Source organism: Cebus imitator, unplaced genomic scaffold (genome assembly GCF_001604975.1).
Source record: "Cebus imitator isolate Cc_AM_T3 unplaced genomic scaffold, Cebus_imitator-1.0 Scaffold2, whole genome shotgun sequence".
Lineage (NCBI taxonomy): Eukaryota > Metazoa > Chordata > Mammalia > Primates > Cebidae > Cebus > Cebus imitator.
Window position 1 is genome coordinate 2,512,799 of NW_016107317.1, and position 19,538 is coordinate 2,532,336.

Consider the following 19,538-nt stretch of genomic DNA (forward strand, 5'->3'; position numbering starts at 1 on the left):
AGTCTTGCTGTGTCATCTAGGCTGGAGTGCAGTGGTGCAATCTCAGCTCATTGAAGCTTCCACTTTTCTGGGTTCAAGTGATTCTGCTGCCTCAGCCTCCCAAGTACCTGGGATTACAGGTGCCTGCTACCATGCCCAGCTAATTTTTGTGATTTTAGTAGAGACAGGGTTTCACTGTGTTGGCCAGGCTGATCTTGAACTTGCAACCTTGTGATCCACCTGCCTCGGTCTCCCAAAGTGCCAGAAATACAGACTTGAGCCACTGTGCCTGGCCTTGAACATATTTTTAATAGCTGCTTGCAAGTATTTTATCTGCTGAATGTAATATCTGGTTCTGCTTAGAGTCAGTTGGTATTATTTTTCATCCTAAGTTAGTTCCTCTTTTGGAAAACTGGACCTTACAGATAATATGTTGTAGTGAATGATTATTTTACATTCATTGATGATTTGGGGGATTTTTTAGTTTGGGATTTTATAGATTTTTGGTGTTTGTAAATAACCCATTTTCTGTGAAATCATTATTATAGAAAGATGTATAAGAATTAGAATTCCATTATTGTCTTGGGATTGGGCCTGGATATTCTAAAATCAAGGAATTATTTTCTTTAATTTATCAACTTGAGTTTTGCCGATGAAAGCCTTTATCATTTGGAATTGACTTCAGTATGTCAAAGTAAATTGTGATTATTATTTATTAAGCAGTTGCTATGTATTATATATTGTGTTAAGCCCCTTATATACACATTTGGATTAATCCTCACAATAGCCTCAATATTCAGATATTGGAACTTGAGGTAAGTACCTATCTGAATCAGATAGCTAATAAGTGAGAACTATAAGACACACTCAACCTTTCTGACTTCAGAGTCCTGCCTCTTTAGATCTATATTGTCTTACCTTCCTTGTCGGTTGCTATCATGTGATTTTTAAAGGTTTTTCTTTTAATCCTAATATTTCTAATGATTTTTGGATGATGGGTTGACTGGTCAACTTGGTTGTACAGTTAAGTAGCATAGTGTACTGTATCATTTCATACCATACCATACTGTTTTTTAAAGCAAAAACTTTAGATTATTTTCTGTAATTCAATTCTAGCTTTAAAGATTGCCTTTGGTGTTTTGGTGAATTAATATTGATAATTCAGAGTAGTATTGATCAACATTTTAAATGTCACAAAATGAAAAATGTGTTGAATCACTTTATTTGCTGTATGCAACAGCTTAATTTTTAAAATAAAACTTCTTGAATTTCTTTTGAAAATTATATTTCATATGGTAGATGTTTAACTCGTGAGTATCCTGGGTCATTTGTCTGACAAACTCTGTTTATTCAGGTACAGCCATGTAGGGGTCCAGATTGAACCAGGTTACTCATTAGTCTCATTTTACCTCACTTATCATTTCATTTTTTAACATGTATATCTGCCAGAGTTTTCTTTGCAAAACGTAGAAGTTTTGTTTTTCAGAGCGGAAAAGCCACTGGCAGTGATTCAAGTGGTGTCATTGATCTCACAATGGATGATGAAGATAGTGGAGCTTCACAAGGTACTTCAATAGTAATTGTACAAGGAATGCTTTGATACCACTTTTTTTTTTTTGTCTTAATACAGTACAATATTCTATGAAGACAGATGTTTACAGCATTATGCTTGGTTTATTTGTGTTCTTTTTGGAATGGAAGGTTTTTAGATTAGAATTTTAAAATAAGGCCAGGTACAGTGGTTCATAACTATAATCTCAGTGCTTTGGGAAGCAAAGGCAGGAGGATTGAGGCAAGAGGCCAGGAGTTTCAGAGCAGCCTGGGCAATGCAGTGAAACTCCATCTCTATAAACAATTTAAAAATTAGCAGGGTGTGTTTGTCGTCCCAGCTACATGGGAGGCTGAGGCAGGAGGATAATTTGAGCCTGGGAGGTTGAGGCTGCCGTGACCTGTGTTTTTACCACTGCATTCCAGCCTGGGTGACAGAATGCGGCCCTGTCTCAAAAAAAAATTAAAAAAAAAAAAAAAAAAAAAAAAAAAAAAAAAAAGAAAAAAAGAAATCAAATCTTAAATGAGTGTACAATCTGTAGAGAAAAACGACAATTAAGAGAATATTGTAATTTGTGGAGTACCTCTGGTTTTGTATCTGTTATTTTACTTGAACCTTGCAAAAATGCTGTAATACTCATTTTAGACTTGAGGAAATTTGTTAGCCTTAGAAAGAAAAAGTCAGACTCAGTAAGGGTCTTGGGAGTCAAATCCAACTGTTCTGTCTCTACATTAAAGGTTCTTTTTCTCTCTGTTTATGTTTCAATGTAGACACTGTATTTAAGTGTATATACATTTAATTTTGATTATTTGAATACATTCCTTTAACATTATATAAATAAAAATAGAAGTAATTTTAAAAAGCATTCACATCCAAAATAATAATATTCTGAGTTATAATATTTAGAAACTATAAACCATATTTCTAGTTATTCTGCAGTGTTAATAGGTGTTTCATGAATACAAAGTTCCGTGGTTAAACATGCTTAGGAAATGGTGAGTTTAAAGTTAAATTGATTTTTTTCTTAATGCAGACTTCTCTAAGCCTTTACTATGCTAATTTATAATGTAAATGAATGATTTAAGATATAAAGTATTTCCCAGACTTACCTGGCTGTGCAAAATAATGTTCCCATACATATCTGTAAAATTCTGGTGATTATTAATGCATGTGGAAAATATATGCTGAGTTACTTATTATCTTAAAGATATTACATTTTTTTAAACACCCAAATATTTTAAAAGTAATATTCTGGGGAGTCAGTCTAGTTGGGCTTAGGAAAACAAAAGTTAAATAGCTATAAAATTGGTTATATGACAGTAAAGTTGGTTTTGTTTTTTAAAACTGAATTGAGAAATTTATACCATCCTTCATCCGGGTTGAACTAAAGCCAGTATGATTATTCTTTAAAGGTTTCAAATTGTCTCTGTTGCTTTCACTTTTTTTTTTTTTATAGAGAGCCATGACTCTTATAATGGACCCCTAAAGAAAAAAAAATACAGGTTTTTGAGAGGATGCAGGCAGGCCTACTGAATTAAGAAGTAAAGTCTGCAAAGTTTGTTTTTGGTGCTCTCACCATTTCCCTAGCATCCATGCCTCATGCGGTCTCTCTGTTGTCCCACCTTTGGGTCTGTCTCAAATTTTCACATTCTTAAAGTACAGTTTTCCAATGGCAAAGTATCCATTGGAAAAAGCTTTGGGTTTTGTTTACATTTAATGCGGAATTTTATAGGACATAAATTGATGGGGATTATTTTGGATAGAAGGACTTTTGGGTCACCATCTTCATAGTGGTTTCCTATTTTAAAGAGTTTTTTTCTAAGATGCAAATATTTATTTCATAGGCTGTTGAAGCCCTTTTTTGAGATTAGTCATTCTTCTAATCTCAAAGTGTATTTTAAAGACTATATAGTAATGATAACCAACCATCTGTTATTAAAGAACCTAAATAATTGTACTAATTCAAGATCACAGAGAAAACTCATCAATTTATAGATATTTGTCTAGAAGAGTATCCTTCATATAGATATGTAGATTATATATTTATGCAAGTAATTATTCTATTTGACATATTGTATTGAATTTACAAGATTATTTCTGAATTTCTGTAAATGTGAATTAGAATCTGTGATAGAACCACTAGTGAATTGCATGTTCTTAACTCAGTTTTCAAATCAGCAAAAATACATGTAAGCAAAATAGTGAATTGCATGTTCTTAACTCAGTTTTCAAATCAGCAAAAATACATGTAAGCAAAATAGAAATAAATTGTTCTCTTAGAGGTAAATGTGACATCCAAACGGCAAGCAAAAGTAAAGTTTACCCATTGAAGAAAGACTTGTATTTCCTAATTTTTTTCTTATCAGTTGTAATATACTTTTAACTAACAGACCCCAAAAAGGTAAATCACACTCCTGTATCAACCATGAGTTCTTCTCAGCCTGTGTCACGACCACTGCAACCCATACAACCAGCACCGCCTCTTCAACCATCTGGGGTGCCAACAAGTGGACCATCTCAGACCACCATACACTTACTACCTACAGGTAAATTTATTGAATCATTGAGCAGAAGCTTTACTTTGGCTGCAGAAAACTATGACTATGGAGTTAAGTGGAAAGATAAGACAAAATTAAGAATAATTCTTACTGCTAATCTGAAGACTACAATGTGTGTCTTGTTGAAGGCAGTATAACTTAGTTTTGCTGTCTTAAGTAGCAGCACTGGTAAAGAATGATTATAGAGAAAACTTAAAGTATATATTTATTTAACATTATGTAAGTAAAAATAGAAGTAATTTTTAAAAGCATTCACATTCAAAATAATATTCTGAGTTAGTTATAATATTTAGAAACTGTAAACCATATTCCTGGTTATTCTGCAGTGTTAACAGGTGTTTCATGAATACAAAGTTCCATCATTAAATATGCTTGGGAAATGCTGAGTTTAAAGTTAAATTGATTTTTTTCCTTAATGTAGACTTGTCTGAGCCTTTACTATGCTAATTTATAGTATAAATCTCCAGGAATGATTTAAGATATAAAGTATTTCTCAAACTTATTTGGCTGTTCAAAATAATGTTCACATAGATATCTATAAAACTTTGGTGATTAATGAATGTGGAAAATAATATTATTCTGAGTTATATTTCTGAGACCAGCCTGGGCCACACAGTGAAAACCCTGTTTCTACAAAAAATTTAATATTAGCAGATTTGTTATCTGACACAGCAAATGTTCTGTAAACAGCAGAAATGAGTGTAGTTTCTTCGGAAGGGGTGGATATAATGACTTATTCTGTGTGTGACCAAGAAGTTATAATTGATTGACCAAGAATTTTTACACCTGTCTTATCTTGAAATAGCTTTAACTAGTCTAACACTACCATCAGGAAGCATATGCTTGCTACCTTTCAAGAAACTGTAAATTCAACATTTTCAAGATTTAGTCTGTATCTCCTAAACTGTTCAGAAACCCATCAAGATGGTTTGTCTTCTGTAAAACACTCCATTTGCTTGAAGACTTAACTGCACAGTACTTATATAAGTACTCTTCTCGTTAAGGAAAACATTGAATTGAGTGGGATTTTATATACCTAAAACACCAGGTAACTTGTAGGAATCAGGATATTTTCCAAAGTTACTTAGCAAACTATTATTAATCTTTGAGTTATGAAATTATTGTTAATGCAGTAAATGTGTTGTTGCTTTGGTAGGGACTGTTTAGATTTGTTGAATCTATCAGTTAAAATAATTTCCTATCAGTTAAAATATATTTTACCTTGTTGGCATTGCCAGGCAAAAGAATGTGCTTATGAAACTTTATTTCTGGTGTGTAGATTTTATGTTGGTTCTCATATTTCAATACCATTGTTCTATCTAAGTAGGCAGTTATTAGTAAGTTCAACCTTGGGAGCTGTGTTATCTTTCTTTACATATATACAAAGTTATGATAACAGTCATCAAAATTAGATATTTTGGAAGGAAATGTCATTGTTTAAACCCATAGGCAGCATAGATTATGGAATGGGGAGTGAAGAGATAAAGAGATAAGTGTTCTTTCTTGTCAATACTTTCTTCCCCTTTTCTGAAAACTCACATTGAAAGTTAGGATCTGTAAAGACTGAAGAGTCTTTAGTAAAGAAACCTTTTTATCTTTGGTATAACCAATATTTTCCTCCAAATTTATTTTATTATAGAACCCATTTTTTTCCATATGCAAGATTTATTATTTTTTATTATATAGTTACTACATGGCTATTTGTAAAATATGATTCTAATTCAGAGAGTTGTTAACAAGAAACTGTTACTTAAAAATCATTATTGTAGCCGGGACATAGTGGCTTATGCCTGTAATCCCAGCACTTAGGTAGGCTGAGGCAGGTGGATCACGAGGTCAGGAGTTCGAGACCATCCTGGCCAACCTGGTGAAACTACCTCTCTGCTAAAATACAAAAAAAATATCAGCTGGACCTGGTGGTATGCATCTGTAGTCCCAGCTACTCTGGAGGCTGAGGCAGGGGAATTGCTTTAACCTAGGAGGCGGAGATTGCAGTGAGCCGAGATCTGCCACTGCACTCCATCCTGGGTGACAGAGTGAGACTCTACCTCAAAGGGAAAAAAAAAAATCATTATTGTAGATACATGCTGTCTGAAAGTTTAGGACTCATTTTTTGATAAACATTTATTAACATTACTTAAGATATTAATGCTTTCTGGAACATACAATAGGAGGAATGCCAGAGTAGAGAAGGAAGAAGTCTGTTTTTTAATGGATTTTATTTACTGTTTTTAAAAAAAGATAGATTGGTTCAGCTAAACAAAATGTGAATTATAATGAGATAGAGATAGGTTGGCTCACTTGGAAAATAAATGTGTGCTTATGTTCTACAGTTCTTCTGGGAAATAAAAAAAAAAAAAGAAAAAAGAATAGAATAATAAATATGAATTACCAATAGCCAGTCAGTTTCTTGATCTTTGAGAGTACAAAGATATTCTTTTGGATTTATACCCCCTTGGTAGAAGACCTGGAGGGCTTATACTAATTAAAGAACTTTGCTAAGAACAATTAAAATTAGGAAGTTTTTGTCTTTTTAGTCACTCCTGTGGCATCCTACTCTTAAATCTACACTTAAAAAAAAATCTTCACATTACTTATTATCTGGTCAAACCAAAGAGTGGGAAGGGAATTGGATGTCGTAGAGGTGTTCTTTTCCTTCAAAGCTTGGATTTTAATATTATTAATGTTTATTGGCCCTATCATTTTTATCTTAGAAGATCACAAAAGGAGACTGTTATTTCGATTTCTTTCTTTATCATAGTTAGCTTTTATGCAGAGATAACTACCATTAAATAATGTTTGCTTAACATAGAATTTACTGTATTCTTAATATCTTTTCTGCCTTGCATTAGCTCCAACTACCGTGAATGTAACACACCGTCCAGTAACTCAGGTGACCACAAGACTCCCTGTACCAAGAGCTCCTGCAAACCACCAGGTGGTTTATACAACTCTTCCTGCACCACCAGCTCAGGCTCCCTTGCGAGGAACTGTTATGCAGGCTCCTGCTGTTCGGCAGGTCAATCCCCAAAATAGTAAGAGACTTTTCTTGTATATGGCCCCAAGATACGTGTAGCTCTCTTCAGCATTTAGTTGGAGTGGCATATAATAATGTTAAATTTTACAAATATTTCTTATAATGTTATATTAAAAGTATTGTTATCAGTTCAAGAAATCTGTACTACAACATGGAAACTATAGTATAGTTGAAAACAGTGTAGTGTATTCTTGAAAATAGCTGATAGAGCAGATTTTAAATGTTGTCAGCACACACAAAAAAGGTAAGTATGTGAGATCATGTCAATTAGCTAGATTTAGCCATTCTGCAGTGTATACATATTTCAAAACATAATGTTGTATACTATAAATATATATAATTTTTATCAATTAAAAATAATTTTCAGAAAAGAAATGGCAGTATAACCAAAAGTAATCTGTTACTATTTTTCTTCCCTTAGGAGAGTTAACCAGAGAAAATTGTTGATGTATACTAGTTGATTTGTGCTCTGAGTGTTGTCTTTAACTTTGTTTATGGCCTGTACCACTATGGTACACAATTTGATATTGGTATATTCTCTATTCTGTTAAGAGACACCTTAACTAATTAAAGTGGGAATGGTCAATTGTGACTTAGCTCAGATGATGGAAATCATGGTAAAGGATAGCCTTCAATGAGAGTCTTAAAGATATGGAAAGTGGCTGAGAAACAAAAGAAGGGAAAATGTTAAAGGAAGCTTGTAGTTTCCTGTAGATATCATATATTAGTTACGTATATATGTTACATATATATGTTATATACATGTTCTATAGGTATATGACATATATTTAAAAATTATTAACCATATATGTATAAATAGTAGATTATATCATATAAACACAAACTTATATAAAAGGTATATTTAAACTTTAAAGAAAAATAATAAAATGAACTACCTATGAACTCTTCATCAGGTTAAGAAATAGAAATATTTTAATATCCTGTAATTGCTCTTGTATCCCTGTCTTGACTACATTCCTTTTCCTTTCCATCAAAGATAACCACTGTTCCTGCTTTTCTATTTACTCATTCTACTTTTCTTTGATTTTGCCACCAATATTGATATCATTAAAACATACTATATTAGGGTTCTCTAGAGGGACAGAACTAATAGGAGAGAGATAGATATGTACACACACACATGCATATATACGTGTATGTGTGTGTGTGTGTATATATAATATATACGTATATATGTATGTGTGTGTATATATACATATATATACACACACATATATACATATATACACGTATACACATATATATCCATATATATACGTATATATATGTATGTATACAAAAAATACGCATACGTATGTGTGTATATATGTGTGTGTGTGTGTGTGTGTGTATATATATATATATATATATGTAGGAAGGGGAGTTTACTAAGTGTTAACCGACATGATCACAAGGTCCCACAATAGGCTGTCTGCAAGCTGAGGAGCAAGGAAAGGCAGTCTGAGTCCCAAAACTGAAGAACTTGGAGTCCATTGTTTGAGGGCAGGGAGCATCCAGCATGGGAGAAGGATGTAGGCAAGAAGCCTAGGCCAGTCTCTTCATTTCCTGTTTTTCTGCCTGCTTCATATTCCATAGCAGCTGATTAGATTGTGCCCTCCAGATTAAGGGTGGATCTTACTTCCCCAGCCCACTGATTCAAATGTTAATCTCTTTTGGCAACATCCTCACAGACACACCCAAGATCACTGTTTTGTATCCTTCAATTCAATCAAGTTGACACTCAGTATTAACCATCACAAGTCTACCCCTTGTCAACTTGAACCCATACATGTCTCCTGAGATCATACATATATTTCAAATAAAGAAAGTAATAGGACATTATTACACCTAACCTAATACAACTATCCTTTGTACAACTGAAAACACACCAATCCCCAAGCCAAATATTATTACATAAAGTTAACAATACTTAAAAGTTGATAGGAAGTCAGTAAATCTTTTGTCACACGATAAAGGAAAAGAAAATACATTTTCTTAGTACAAGTGTGTACATGCACAAATATGTTTTTAGCAAAAGCGGAGGAAATACGCATGATAATTACAGTCTGTTTCTGCAGCTGGTTATATGGTCGTAGCTGATATTGAGGACTACCTTCTTATACTACCCATTCTGTGTTCCCTTTGCCTTCAGCAAGTACCTCAGCTAGTCGTGGTTCTTTTCCTAGTGGAGTGACCCAATCCTTCATTCCTGAGGGGTCTGGGCCATTTTTAGTGCTGCCTAGATTGGGCTGTTGTAGTTTCCTATTGACCTTAATCACAGGGCATGGTAATACTAAGAGACTCCCTAATGCATCTCCTGTATCCCATGCATACTCTTCCTTACCTCCATAGTGGAGCAGTAGACTGATTTCTTCTTGATAGTCCAGGTTAACCACCACAGCCAACACTGTAACTCTTTTGTTAGCCTGTTGACTTAAAGGTAGGAGGACCTCAAAATGTCAAGGTGGCAATCTTAAGTTCCAGTTTAATGGAATCGTTGTGTCTCCTGGTGGCAGCATTCCTCCCTCTAGAACTAAGATCTCTAGCCAGCAGAACGTAATGTCTCAGGAACAGGAAGCAAAAATTTTGCTAGTGGATCACTAGGAGTGATGGTGAGTGGTGCCACTTTCACTTCCACCCCTTAATTCCTGGACCCATGAATTCTGGCTATGGGAGAGGCAGCACCATATATTGGACCCTGATTCAGAACATACATGGCCTTCTGGAGAACTTTGCCCAGCCCTGCAAAATATTGTCACCTAGTTGGCATTGTAATTGTGACTTCAAAAGGTTATGCCACTCTTCTGTCAATCCAGCTGCTTCAGGAAGATGGGAAACATGGTAAGATGAGTGAACTCCGTGAGCATAACCCCACTCCTGCACTTATTTAGCCATAAAGTGAGTGCCTTGGTTAGAGGCAATGCTTTGTGGAATACCATGACAGTGGATAGGGCATTCTGTGAGTCTGTGGATGGTAGTCTTGGCAGGAGCATTGAGTGCAGCATAGACAAACCCATATCTGGAGTTTGTCTATTCTAGGGAGTGTCTATTCTAGAGAGGACAAACCTCTTCCCTTTCCATGAAGGAAAAGGTCCAATATAATCAACCTGCCACCAGGTAGCTAACTGATCACCTTGAGGAATGGTGTGTCATATTGAGGGCTCAGTGTTGGTCTCTGCTCGTGGCAAATTGGGCACTCAGCAGTGGCCATAGCCAGGTCAGCTTTAGTAAGTGGAAGTCCATGTTGCTGAGCCCATGGGTCAGTGCCACTGTGGCTGCTTTGTTGATGAGCCCTTTGGGCAATGACAGTGATGTCTGGGGAAAGAGGCCCAGTGGCATCCACAGAACGGGTCATCCTATCCACTTGCATATTAAAATCCTCCTCTGCTGAGGTCACCTGATTGGTGAGCACTCACAAGGGATACAGATATCTGATTCACAGTTTTTGACCACTCAGCAGGTCCATGCGCATCTCTTTTCCTAAACTTTCTTGTCACCAGTTTTCCGATCATACTTCTTCCTAGTCCCTGGTTATTCAGCTACCCCATTGGGTACAGCCCATAAATATACATAATCGTACATATGGGCATTTATCCTTCCCTGCAAAGTGTACAGCCAGATGCACTGCTTGAAGTTCTGCCCACTGGGAAGATTTCCCTGCACTGCTGTACTTTGGGATGTCCTAGAAAGGAACTGGAGTGCTATAGCTGTGTACTTTGGGTAGTGCCTGCATATGGTGCAGAACCATCTGTGCACCAGGCCCTAGTCATCTCTTCCACTGTCAGGTGATCATAGGAAACTGCCTATGAGGCCATCCGTACAGGCTGGGGAAGGGTGGCAGGAGTGGAGACCATGGGTCTTTGAGCCACTTGCTCATGTAACTTACTGTGCCTTCAGGACCTGCTTGAGCCCAATCACATATATACCACTTCCATTTGATGATAGAATGCTGCTGTCCATGACCCACTTTATGGCTCAGTGGGTCAGAAAGCACCCAGTTCATGACAGTCAGCTCAGGTCGCATGGTGACTTGATGACCGATAGTCAGACGTTCAGTTTCCACCAAAGCCCAGTTAACAGGCCAAGAGCCGTCTCTCAAAAGGAGAGTAGTTACCTGCAGAAGATGGCAGGGCCTTGCTCCAAAATCCTGAAGACTTTTACTGTGATTCACATATGGGGGGCCTGCCAAAGACTCCAGACACTATCCCCATCTACCAATGAAACCTCAAGCACCATTGAATCTCCTTGTTCATATGTCCCAAGTGGCAGAACAGCTTGCCCAGAAGGTTGGATCTGTTACAGAGCCTTCTTCTGTTCTGGATCCCACTCAAAACTGGCAACCTTTCCGGTCATTTGATAAATGGACCAGAGTAACACACCCAAATGAGGAACATGTTGCCTTCAAAATCTAAATAGGCCTACTAGATGTTATGCCTCTTTCTTGGTTGTAGGAAGGACCAAATATAGCAACTTCTCTCTTACCTTAGAAGGAATGTCCTGACAGGCCCCCATACCACTGGACTCCTAGAAATTTTACTGAGGTAGAAAGCCCCTGAATTTCAGTCAGATTTATTTCCCATCCTCTGACACACAGATGTCTCATCAATAAGTTCAGTGTTTTTGCTACTTCTTTCCCACTTGATCCAGTCAGCACAATGTCCTCAATGTAATGGACCAGTGTGATATCTTGTGGGAGCAAAAACTGATCAAGATCTCTCAGAATAAAACAATGACACAAAGCTGGAGAGGTAATATACCCCTGAGGTAAGACGGTAAATGTATGTTGCTGTCTTTGCCAGCTGAAGGCAAATTGCTTCTGGTGGGCCTTGTGGACAGGAATGTAGGAAAAAGCATTTGCCAAATCCATGGCTGCACACCAGGTACCAGGAGATGTGTTAATTTGCTCAAGCAGTGAAACTACATCTGGTATGGCAGCTGCAATTGTGGTCACCACTTGGTTAAGCTTAGGATAATCCACTGTCATTCTCTAAGATCCATCTGTCTTCTGCATAGGCCAAATGGATGAGTTGAATGTAGATGTGGTGGCAGTCACCACCCCTGCATCTTTCAACTTCTTGATGGTGGCACTAATCTTCTCAATCCCTCCAGGGATGTGATACTGTTTTTGATTTACTATTTTTCTAGGTAGAGGCAGCTGTAATGGCTTCCATTTGGCCTTAATAATAGCCATAATAGCCCTCACCCTACCAGTTAGGGAGCCAATGACAGCCCCTCAGTCAGTTTCCAGACTTGAGACAGTTTACAGACCCAGACCCCCTTGAATGAAGGAGGAGTCAGGTCCACTTGAGGAAGGACCCCAATAGATTCCCGACAATTTGTGCAGTGGATCTTTCTCCCATCCGGAGATCTCTGTCAGCTGCTAAGTATGTTGATGCCAATTATGCATCCTGGCACTGGGGAAATGACCTCAGGTTGAGTCTAGGGACACACTGGACCCACTGTAAGTTGGACCTGAGGTAGAACTCCATTAATTATCTAATCTCCATAAGCCCCTACTTTAACTGGAGGACCACAATGACATTTGGGGTCCCCTGGAATCAGCATCAGCTCAGAGGCAGCATTCAGTAGTCTCCGAAATGTCTGATCATTTCCCTTTCCCCAGTGCACAATTACCTTGGTAAAAGGCCGGAGGTCTCCTTGGGAAAGGATGGGAGAAAGATTCACTGCATAAATTGTCGGGAATCTACTGGGGTCCTTCCTCAAGTGGACCTGACCCCTCCTTCATTCAAGGGGTTCTGGGTCTGTAAATTGTCTCAAGTCTGGAAACTGATTGAGGGGCTGTCATTCTGTTTTTATTATTCAATTTAGTCTTTTGTCCATTCAACCTAGAAGTTTTCTGGTTTTATAAATTAAGTAGGAATACAGTAGGCTTCCTATCAGTTTCACCTCTAGGAATACTCTGATTAACTAGCCAATGCCAGAGCTCTACACAAGTGAGACTCTTCTGATTGCCACTTTGCCTCTGCTGTCCATTACCGTAGGTACTCCCACCTTGCCTTTGACAGTTGAGTGCCACCACATGGCCCCTGCCACCTCAGGATCCAGTTATTTCCATTGTATTTAAATTTTGTAGTTGAGTGACTGCAGTTCCCACCATTAGATCTGACATAAAGAGAGGAGCAATTACAGAGCTCTTCAAAGATGCAGGTGCTGCCCTTACAAATCTGATTTGCAAGGCATTAGGCAAGGGTATATCTTCTGGACCCTCCTAGCTGGGATGAGTAGCTCTAAAGTGACTGATCCACCCCACCATCCCAGTCTCCCTTAGTTGTTGGATCGCATCCTCCACATTAAACCAAGGGGGATCAGGCATTTCCAGGTCACTCACAGTGGGCCACCTTTTAATCCATATTTCAACTAACCAAGCAAATGATCTGTTAGACTTTTTTGACTCCCTGAAATGCAGCATTAAGTGCAGAGTCCCTACTTAGTGGGCCCAAATCAAGAAATTCAGCCTGATCTATCTTTATGTTCCTTCCACCATAATCTCATTTCCTTAATATCCATTCCCATTCTTGTTCTCCAGATTTCTGTGTATACAAATTAGAGAACTCAAAACCGTTCTCTTCAAGTGTAGCACACCTTCTCATAGGTCACACTCTCAACCATGTCACCTCTAGATGTTCACCAGGACTTTAGTCTAGTTATAGGTCTAGAAACAAAGAGAGGTGTTGGGGTGGCTCCTGAGAAGAATCAACATTATTTTGCCAGGCAACTGCGTCAGGGGAGGCCATCACTGTTGCCTCACTCAGCACAGGTTTTATCTCCTCAGACAAAGGTGGAAAGGCTGATGGCAGTATGGGTCAGGGAGCATTTGTTGTCACTACTGGGGATGGGGAAGCTGTTCCAACTTTTTTTGTTTTTGAGACAGAATCTCGCTCTGTCGCCTAAGCTGGAGGGCAGTGGCATGATCTCAGCTCACTGCAACCTCTGCCTCCCTGGTTCAGGCAATTCTCCTGCCTCAGCCTCCTGAGTAGCTGGGATTATAGACGTATGCCACCACACCCAGCTAATTTTTGTATTTTTAGTGGAGATGGAGTTTCACTACGCACCATGTTTGCCAGGCTGGTCTCGAACTCCTAACCTCATGATCCACCTGCCTCAGCCTCCTAAAGTACTGAGATTACAGGTGTGCTTCCACCATGCTTGGTTGGAAGTTGTTCTTTCTGGCAAAAAGTTTCATCAGCGTTTACAAACTCAATGTCCCCAGCTTCATCAGGGTCCTCCTACACACCGCCATTCCAAGTTTCCGGGTCCCATTCTTTTTCAATTAATGCTGTCACTTTAACAGTAGATACCTGTTGAGGCTGTGCATACATCTTTTGTTGCAGGTCAGCCACTTGCATGATAGGAGCTTGTGTCTGTTTTTCCACAATTTCAGCTCTTTCTCTACAGAAGATAAGACTCATTCAGGGCAGTCTTGGCAGATTTGAGCTTCAGTATGTTTTTCTGAAGCCAGGAGACAGAATCCCTGATTTCATGATTTTCTTTTATCACTTTGTCCACTGAACTTAGGAACAACTGACCAGCTTCATTATGTTCTCCACATACGGTCCAAGGTATTACGTATGTATAGGCACTAAACTTGGCCTCTCAGAAGCAGTGAATCAGGAGTATCAAACGCATTTACTTTGTATAACTCTCTAGACAGTTCACTCCAGGGGTTATCAGTGTTCTCTATACTATTAGAAATAGAGTTGTTAGGATTTTTGGGTCTAATCATATTAAGCAGCCAACTCCAGAAACCCCAAAATCAATGAAAGAACTCCATCCTTAATATTCCATTCCTCTTTACCCCACGTCAGGTACCAAAGTCTGAATTAGGGTTCTCTAGAGGGACAGAGCTAATAGTACACACACACACCCTATGTATATATCCTGTATATAATATTTATATGATACATAATATAAACTAATAGGATACAAATTATATATGTTATATATGTATTACACTAATAGGGTATGTATAAAATATATACTGTATATATAAAGTAATAGGATATAAAGAATATGTATATGCTATATATGTATAAACTAAGAGGATATCCTATAGTTTATATACAGTATATGTTTTATTTATATACATATATTAATATATATAAAGTATATACTTTATTTGTAGTAAATGTTTATATATATAAAGAGAAGTTTATTAAGTATTAATTTACATAATCAGAAGGTCCCACAACAGGCCAGTATTTTGGCAATACTCTCACAGACACATCCAGGATTAATACTTCATATCCTTCAATCAAGTTGACACTCACTGTTAACCATCACACATATGTAGTATTTGGTTTTGCAAAATGTAATAGCAAGGACAAATATAGCTGTTTAAAGAAACATAGTAATGCCATCATTAGAAAATAAACTGATTGGAGTCTCTGGATCATAGTTTGGCTTCAACTCTCTCGAGTTTACAAGAGCGTTGTCTGAGAAAATTAATCAGCAAGATTAGAAATGAGTTCTGGGAAACTTGGCTCACCATAGTCAGGGCACCAGCCAGAACTACAGCATGGGCCAGGTACTGAATATATGACAGGTATATGGTCAGGGCAGTACGTGGCTCTAAATTTTCTATTTTTCCCTGGTGTATGTCACAGCATTTTTCTGTGGGGCGAAATGAGTATCTTCAACCAATCAGCTGGACATGGAGAGAATGAGAGGAGCCTCATTAATAGATGGCAAATATTATTCTAGCTTTTCATACTGGTTGAAAAGATGAGACAGCAGAGATTTTTATGAAGATACTGCCAATTTGTATGTCTTTTGAGTCACACTGCTCCATTACGGCCATTTACTGTTTACATGTGGTACACAAGTAGTGTTCTAGGATTTGTGTTCATAGGTCTCCTGGTAAGGATCTGTTTATTTCTCCCTGTCCTGGACCTCCTGTTGCTTGTGTCTCGTGTTTTTCTCTTTATTTTCTCACATATTGGTGGCATATATTCTCCAGTGACTACTTGATAAAGGGTTTATGGTAGTTAGAATTTTTTCTAAGTGCTTGCATATCAGAAAGTTTCTTTATCCACAGGCTGGATGATAGCTTGGCTAAATACGAATAAGACCTTTAGGTTAGAAGTAACTTACTTTTCAAATCTTGAAAGCATTGCTTCACTGACTTCAAATATTTAGTCAGTTTTCCACCAAACTTAGGAGATAATTATCATTTTATCCTGTAATTTTTTTTGTAGGTGTTACAGTTCGAGTGCCTCAAACAACCACATATGTTGTAAACAATGGACTAACCCTGGGATCAACAGGACCTCAGCTCACAGTGCATCATCGACCACCACAAGTGCATACTGTAAGTGTTGATGCTTGGTTTTGCAAAATTCTCAACTGTAAAGCTACAAAATATTATTGTAGTTGACATTTTTCTTTAAAGTGGTTATATCCAAGGGAAATGTTAGGTGTTTCTGCTTTTCCAGAAGTTTATTTCTAAAAATTGATGTTACTGTTATGAAGAAATGTTCCTAGGGATGATGATTATTTAGAATCATTGAATTTGCTTGTGGTGTACAGTGTACAAAACCAGGTCCACAGTGGGGTATATGAAGTGAAATATAGACCATTTCTAATTTATAGTTAAATTAAAAAGGACATTTTTCATTTTTCCATGTTCTGATTATTATATTCTTTCCCGCTATGCCACGTCTAACTGCTATATTGTCATTAGTTGTTTTAAAGAATCCAGTGATATTGGGAATTCATTAGTTAAGAGCTAATAGAGAGAACCGAAGATTTCTCCGTAGATTTAGCCTCCAAAACAATGTCACATTATCCTGTGACACACTTTTGGCAGTGTTTGATTGGTATGAAATATCACTGTGATGATGATGTTCTAGTGTTAGGAAAATCAGTAGGGCTCCCTAAATAGAGTCATACTTTTTCATCATCTGGCCTTAACCTATCTTTCCAGATTTTTTTTCATATACCCTGTGTCTAAGAAAAAGTTAATGCTTGTTGCTGTTCACATGCCTTTGCTCATGCTTTATCTATTGGCTGAAAGGTACATGATTATTTCCACATCTCTGGATCCTATCTTTCACAGTTCACTTTAAACACCGCCTTTTTCTTATAAACTGGCCAAGAATATAGTACATATTGAATGTTAATGCTCTTACTTATAAGAATATACTACTATCTTATATTGCAAAATAACTTAAAAATGAAAGTAGGTTGTATACTCCAGTTTTTTATGATCTTGGCTGCCATACATGATATTTAAAAGTGTTACATCATACTAAAGTGAGAATCTGTAACATAGATAATTTGATGATAAATTATTTTGTTAGAAGGAGCTCATTATTTGGATGTTCATCAAAATGATGTTCCATCAGCAGGGGCTTTTTATTTCCCAAGAAAAACTCCAAGTATTTTAGGTCTGGGAAATAGACACCAAATAGAACTTCCCAGTTTGATCACAGTATTTGGTATTTCTTAGAATTCTTGATGTAAAATAATATCTCTCTATCTGTTCTCTAAGGTGTTTTAATTCTAACATTCTAAAATAGTTCTTTTTGTGATCATTATAAATCAGTGTGACTTTTTTTTTTTTAGGAGCCCCCACGCCCTGTGCACCCAGCACCCTTACCAGAAGCTCCACAACCACAGCGTCTGCCCCCAGAAGCTGCCAGCACATCTCTGCCTCAGAAGCCACACTTGAAGTTAGCACGAGTTCAGAGTCAAAATGGCATAGTACTGTCATGGAGTGTCCTGGAGGTGGATCGAAGCTGTGCCACTGTTGATAGCTACCATCTCTATGCTTACCACGAGGAACCCAGTGCCACTGTGCCCTCACAATGGAAAAAGATTGGAGAAGTAAAGGCACTTCCCTTGCCCATGGCATGTACTCTTACCCAGTTTGTATCTGGTAGCAAATACTACTTTGCAGTACGAGCCAAGGATATTTATGGACGTTTTGGGCCTTTCTGTGATCCTCAGTCAACAGATGTGATCTCTTCTACCCAGAGCAGTTAAACCTTGGAGCCTTTATATTTTCCTCTTTTAAATTTTCCACCTTTTGGTCTTGTTTTTAATCTTGTGCATGATACCCCACGTAAAATCCACCTTGTGGATTTCTTGGACAGATGTGTGTATACACTACATTTGTTTATAACAGAAGCAAAATAAACTCAGCCCACAAAGCAAGAATCTTTTCCTGGACAGTTTAGGCTTTGGGGTTTCGAAATGTAAATGCGTACCTTGGTTTAGTTTTGAGGCTGGGGAATATGTATGGGTGTTTGTGTGTGTTTTTCCCTATTTATGTCTTATTGCATTGGGGTCTCCCATTTTTATTCTCAAATTTACCTCTTAAAATACAAATTAAGTAGATCAAAGGATTGGAGATGTGTAACTGGCATGATTCTGCTTTTAAAGGATCTGTAGGATCATTTTAGTTAAGTGGTTTAAACAGAATCAAAACCCAAAGAAATAAAAAACAAAATGGCTAACTAGTTTAAAATAGGTTAATTTGAACACAGGATGGGATCTATTTGTTTTTTCTTTTGTCGAGTCTCCTGAGTTGTTAATTAGGTGAAAAAAGATCTGCAGTGGCCCCCTTCCTTTCCTAATCTGGTTTTACATTTGTTTTGTGCCTTAAAGATTATCTACAAAAATACACATGGCCAAAAATAAAAAATAAACATGGCCATATGTCCATTGTTGTTTACTCTTCTTTTTCAGCCTTTTATCCTTGATTTCTCCTTCATCTCTACCAAATATAGCACACCTCCTCAAATAACTTTTTTTTTTTTGAGACTGAGTTTCCCTCTTGTCACTCAGGCTAGAGTGCAGTGGTGCAATCTCAGCTCACTGCAACCTCCACATCCTGGGTTCAAGCAATTCTCCTGCCTTAGCCCCAGAGTAGCTGGTATTGCAGGCACCTGCCACCATGCCTGGCTAATTTTGTATTTTTAGTAGAGACAGTGTTTCACCATGTTAGCCAGGCTGGTCTTGAACTCCTGACCTCAGATTATCTGCCACCTTGGCCTCCCAGAATGCTGGGATTAGTCATGAGCCACCATGCCCAGCCTCCTCAAGTGATTTTTAAACCAAGGTGTGTGTGAGTGTATGTGTGTGTGTGTGTGTGTGTGTGTGTGTGTGTGTGTGTGTACATAGATGTATATGTACACACAGATATCGCATGCACAATCTCATCTGTGGCATCACATTTAACTCCAAAAATTTGACGTGCTGTTTTCTTCGAAAACTATAGATGCTTTTATTTTTGGTCACTATTTAACTTTGTGTAAAGTGGACCAAGAGAAAACCATATTGTGGAAGAAAATTTTTCATAAACGTTGTATCCATGTTGCATACTATTAGAGATTATGAAAATGATTCTTGTTTAGTTTATTACCCAATGCTATCACCCAATACCAGTTCCTTA

General features: G+C 37.5%; 1 protein-coding gene across 9 annotated transcripts in view; it reads left to right on the plus strand.

Moving 5' to 3' along the window:
* Window positions 1-18,344, plus strand: part of LOC108304191 (activating transcription factor 7 interacting protein) — a 126,752-nt gene extending 108,408 nt beyond the window's left edge. For all 9 annotated transcript variants that reach the window (XM_017528264.2, XM_017528300.2, XM_017528255.2 and 6 more), the window contains 5 exons: window positions 1,466-1,544; window positions 3,919-4,074; window positions 6,939-7,121; window positions 16,339-16,451; window positions 17,708-18,344. In XM_017528264.2, the coding sequence (XP_017383753.1) occupies window positions 1,466-1,544; window positions 3,919-4,074; window positions 6,939-7,121; window positions 16,339-16,451; window positions 17,708-18,127 (951 nt within the window). In that variant the 3' untranslated portion in view covers window positions 18,128-18,344. The remainder of the gene's footprint in view (window positions 1-1,465; window positions 1,545-3,918; window positions 4,075-6,938; window positions 7,122-16,338; window positions 16,452-17,707) is intronic.
* Window positions 18,345-19,538: the final 1,194 nt, after the last annotated feature.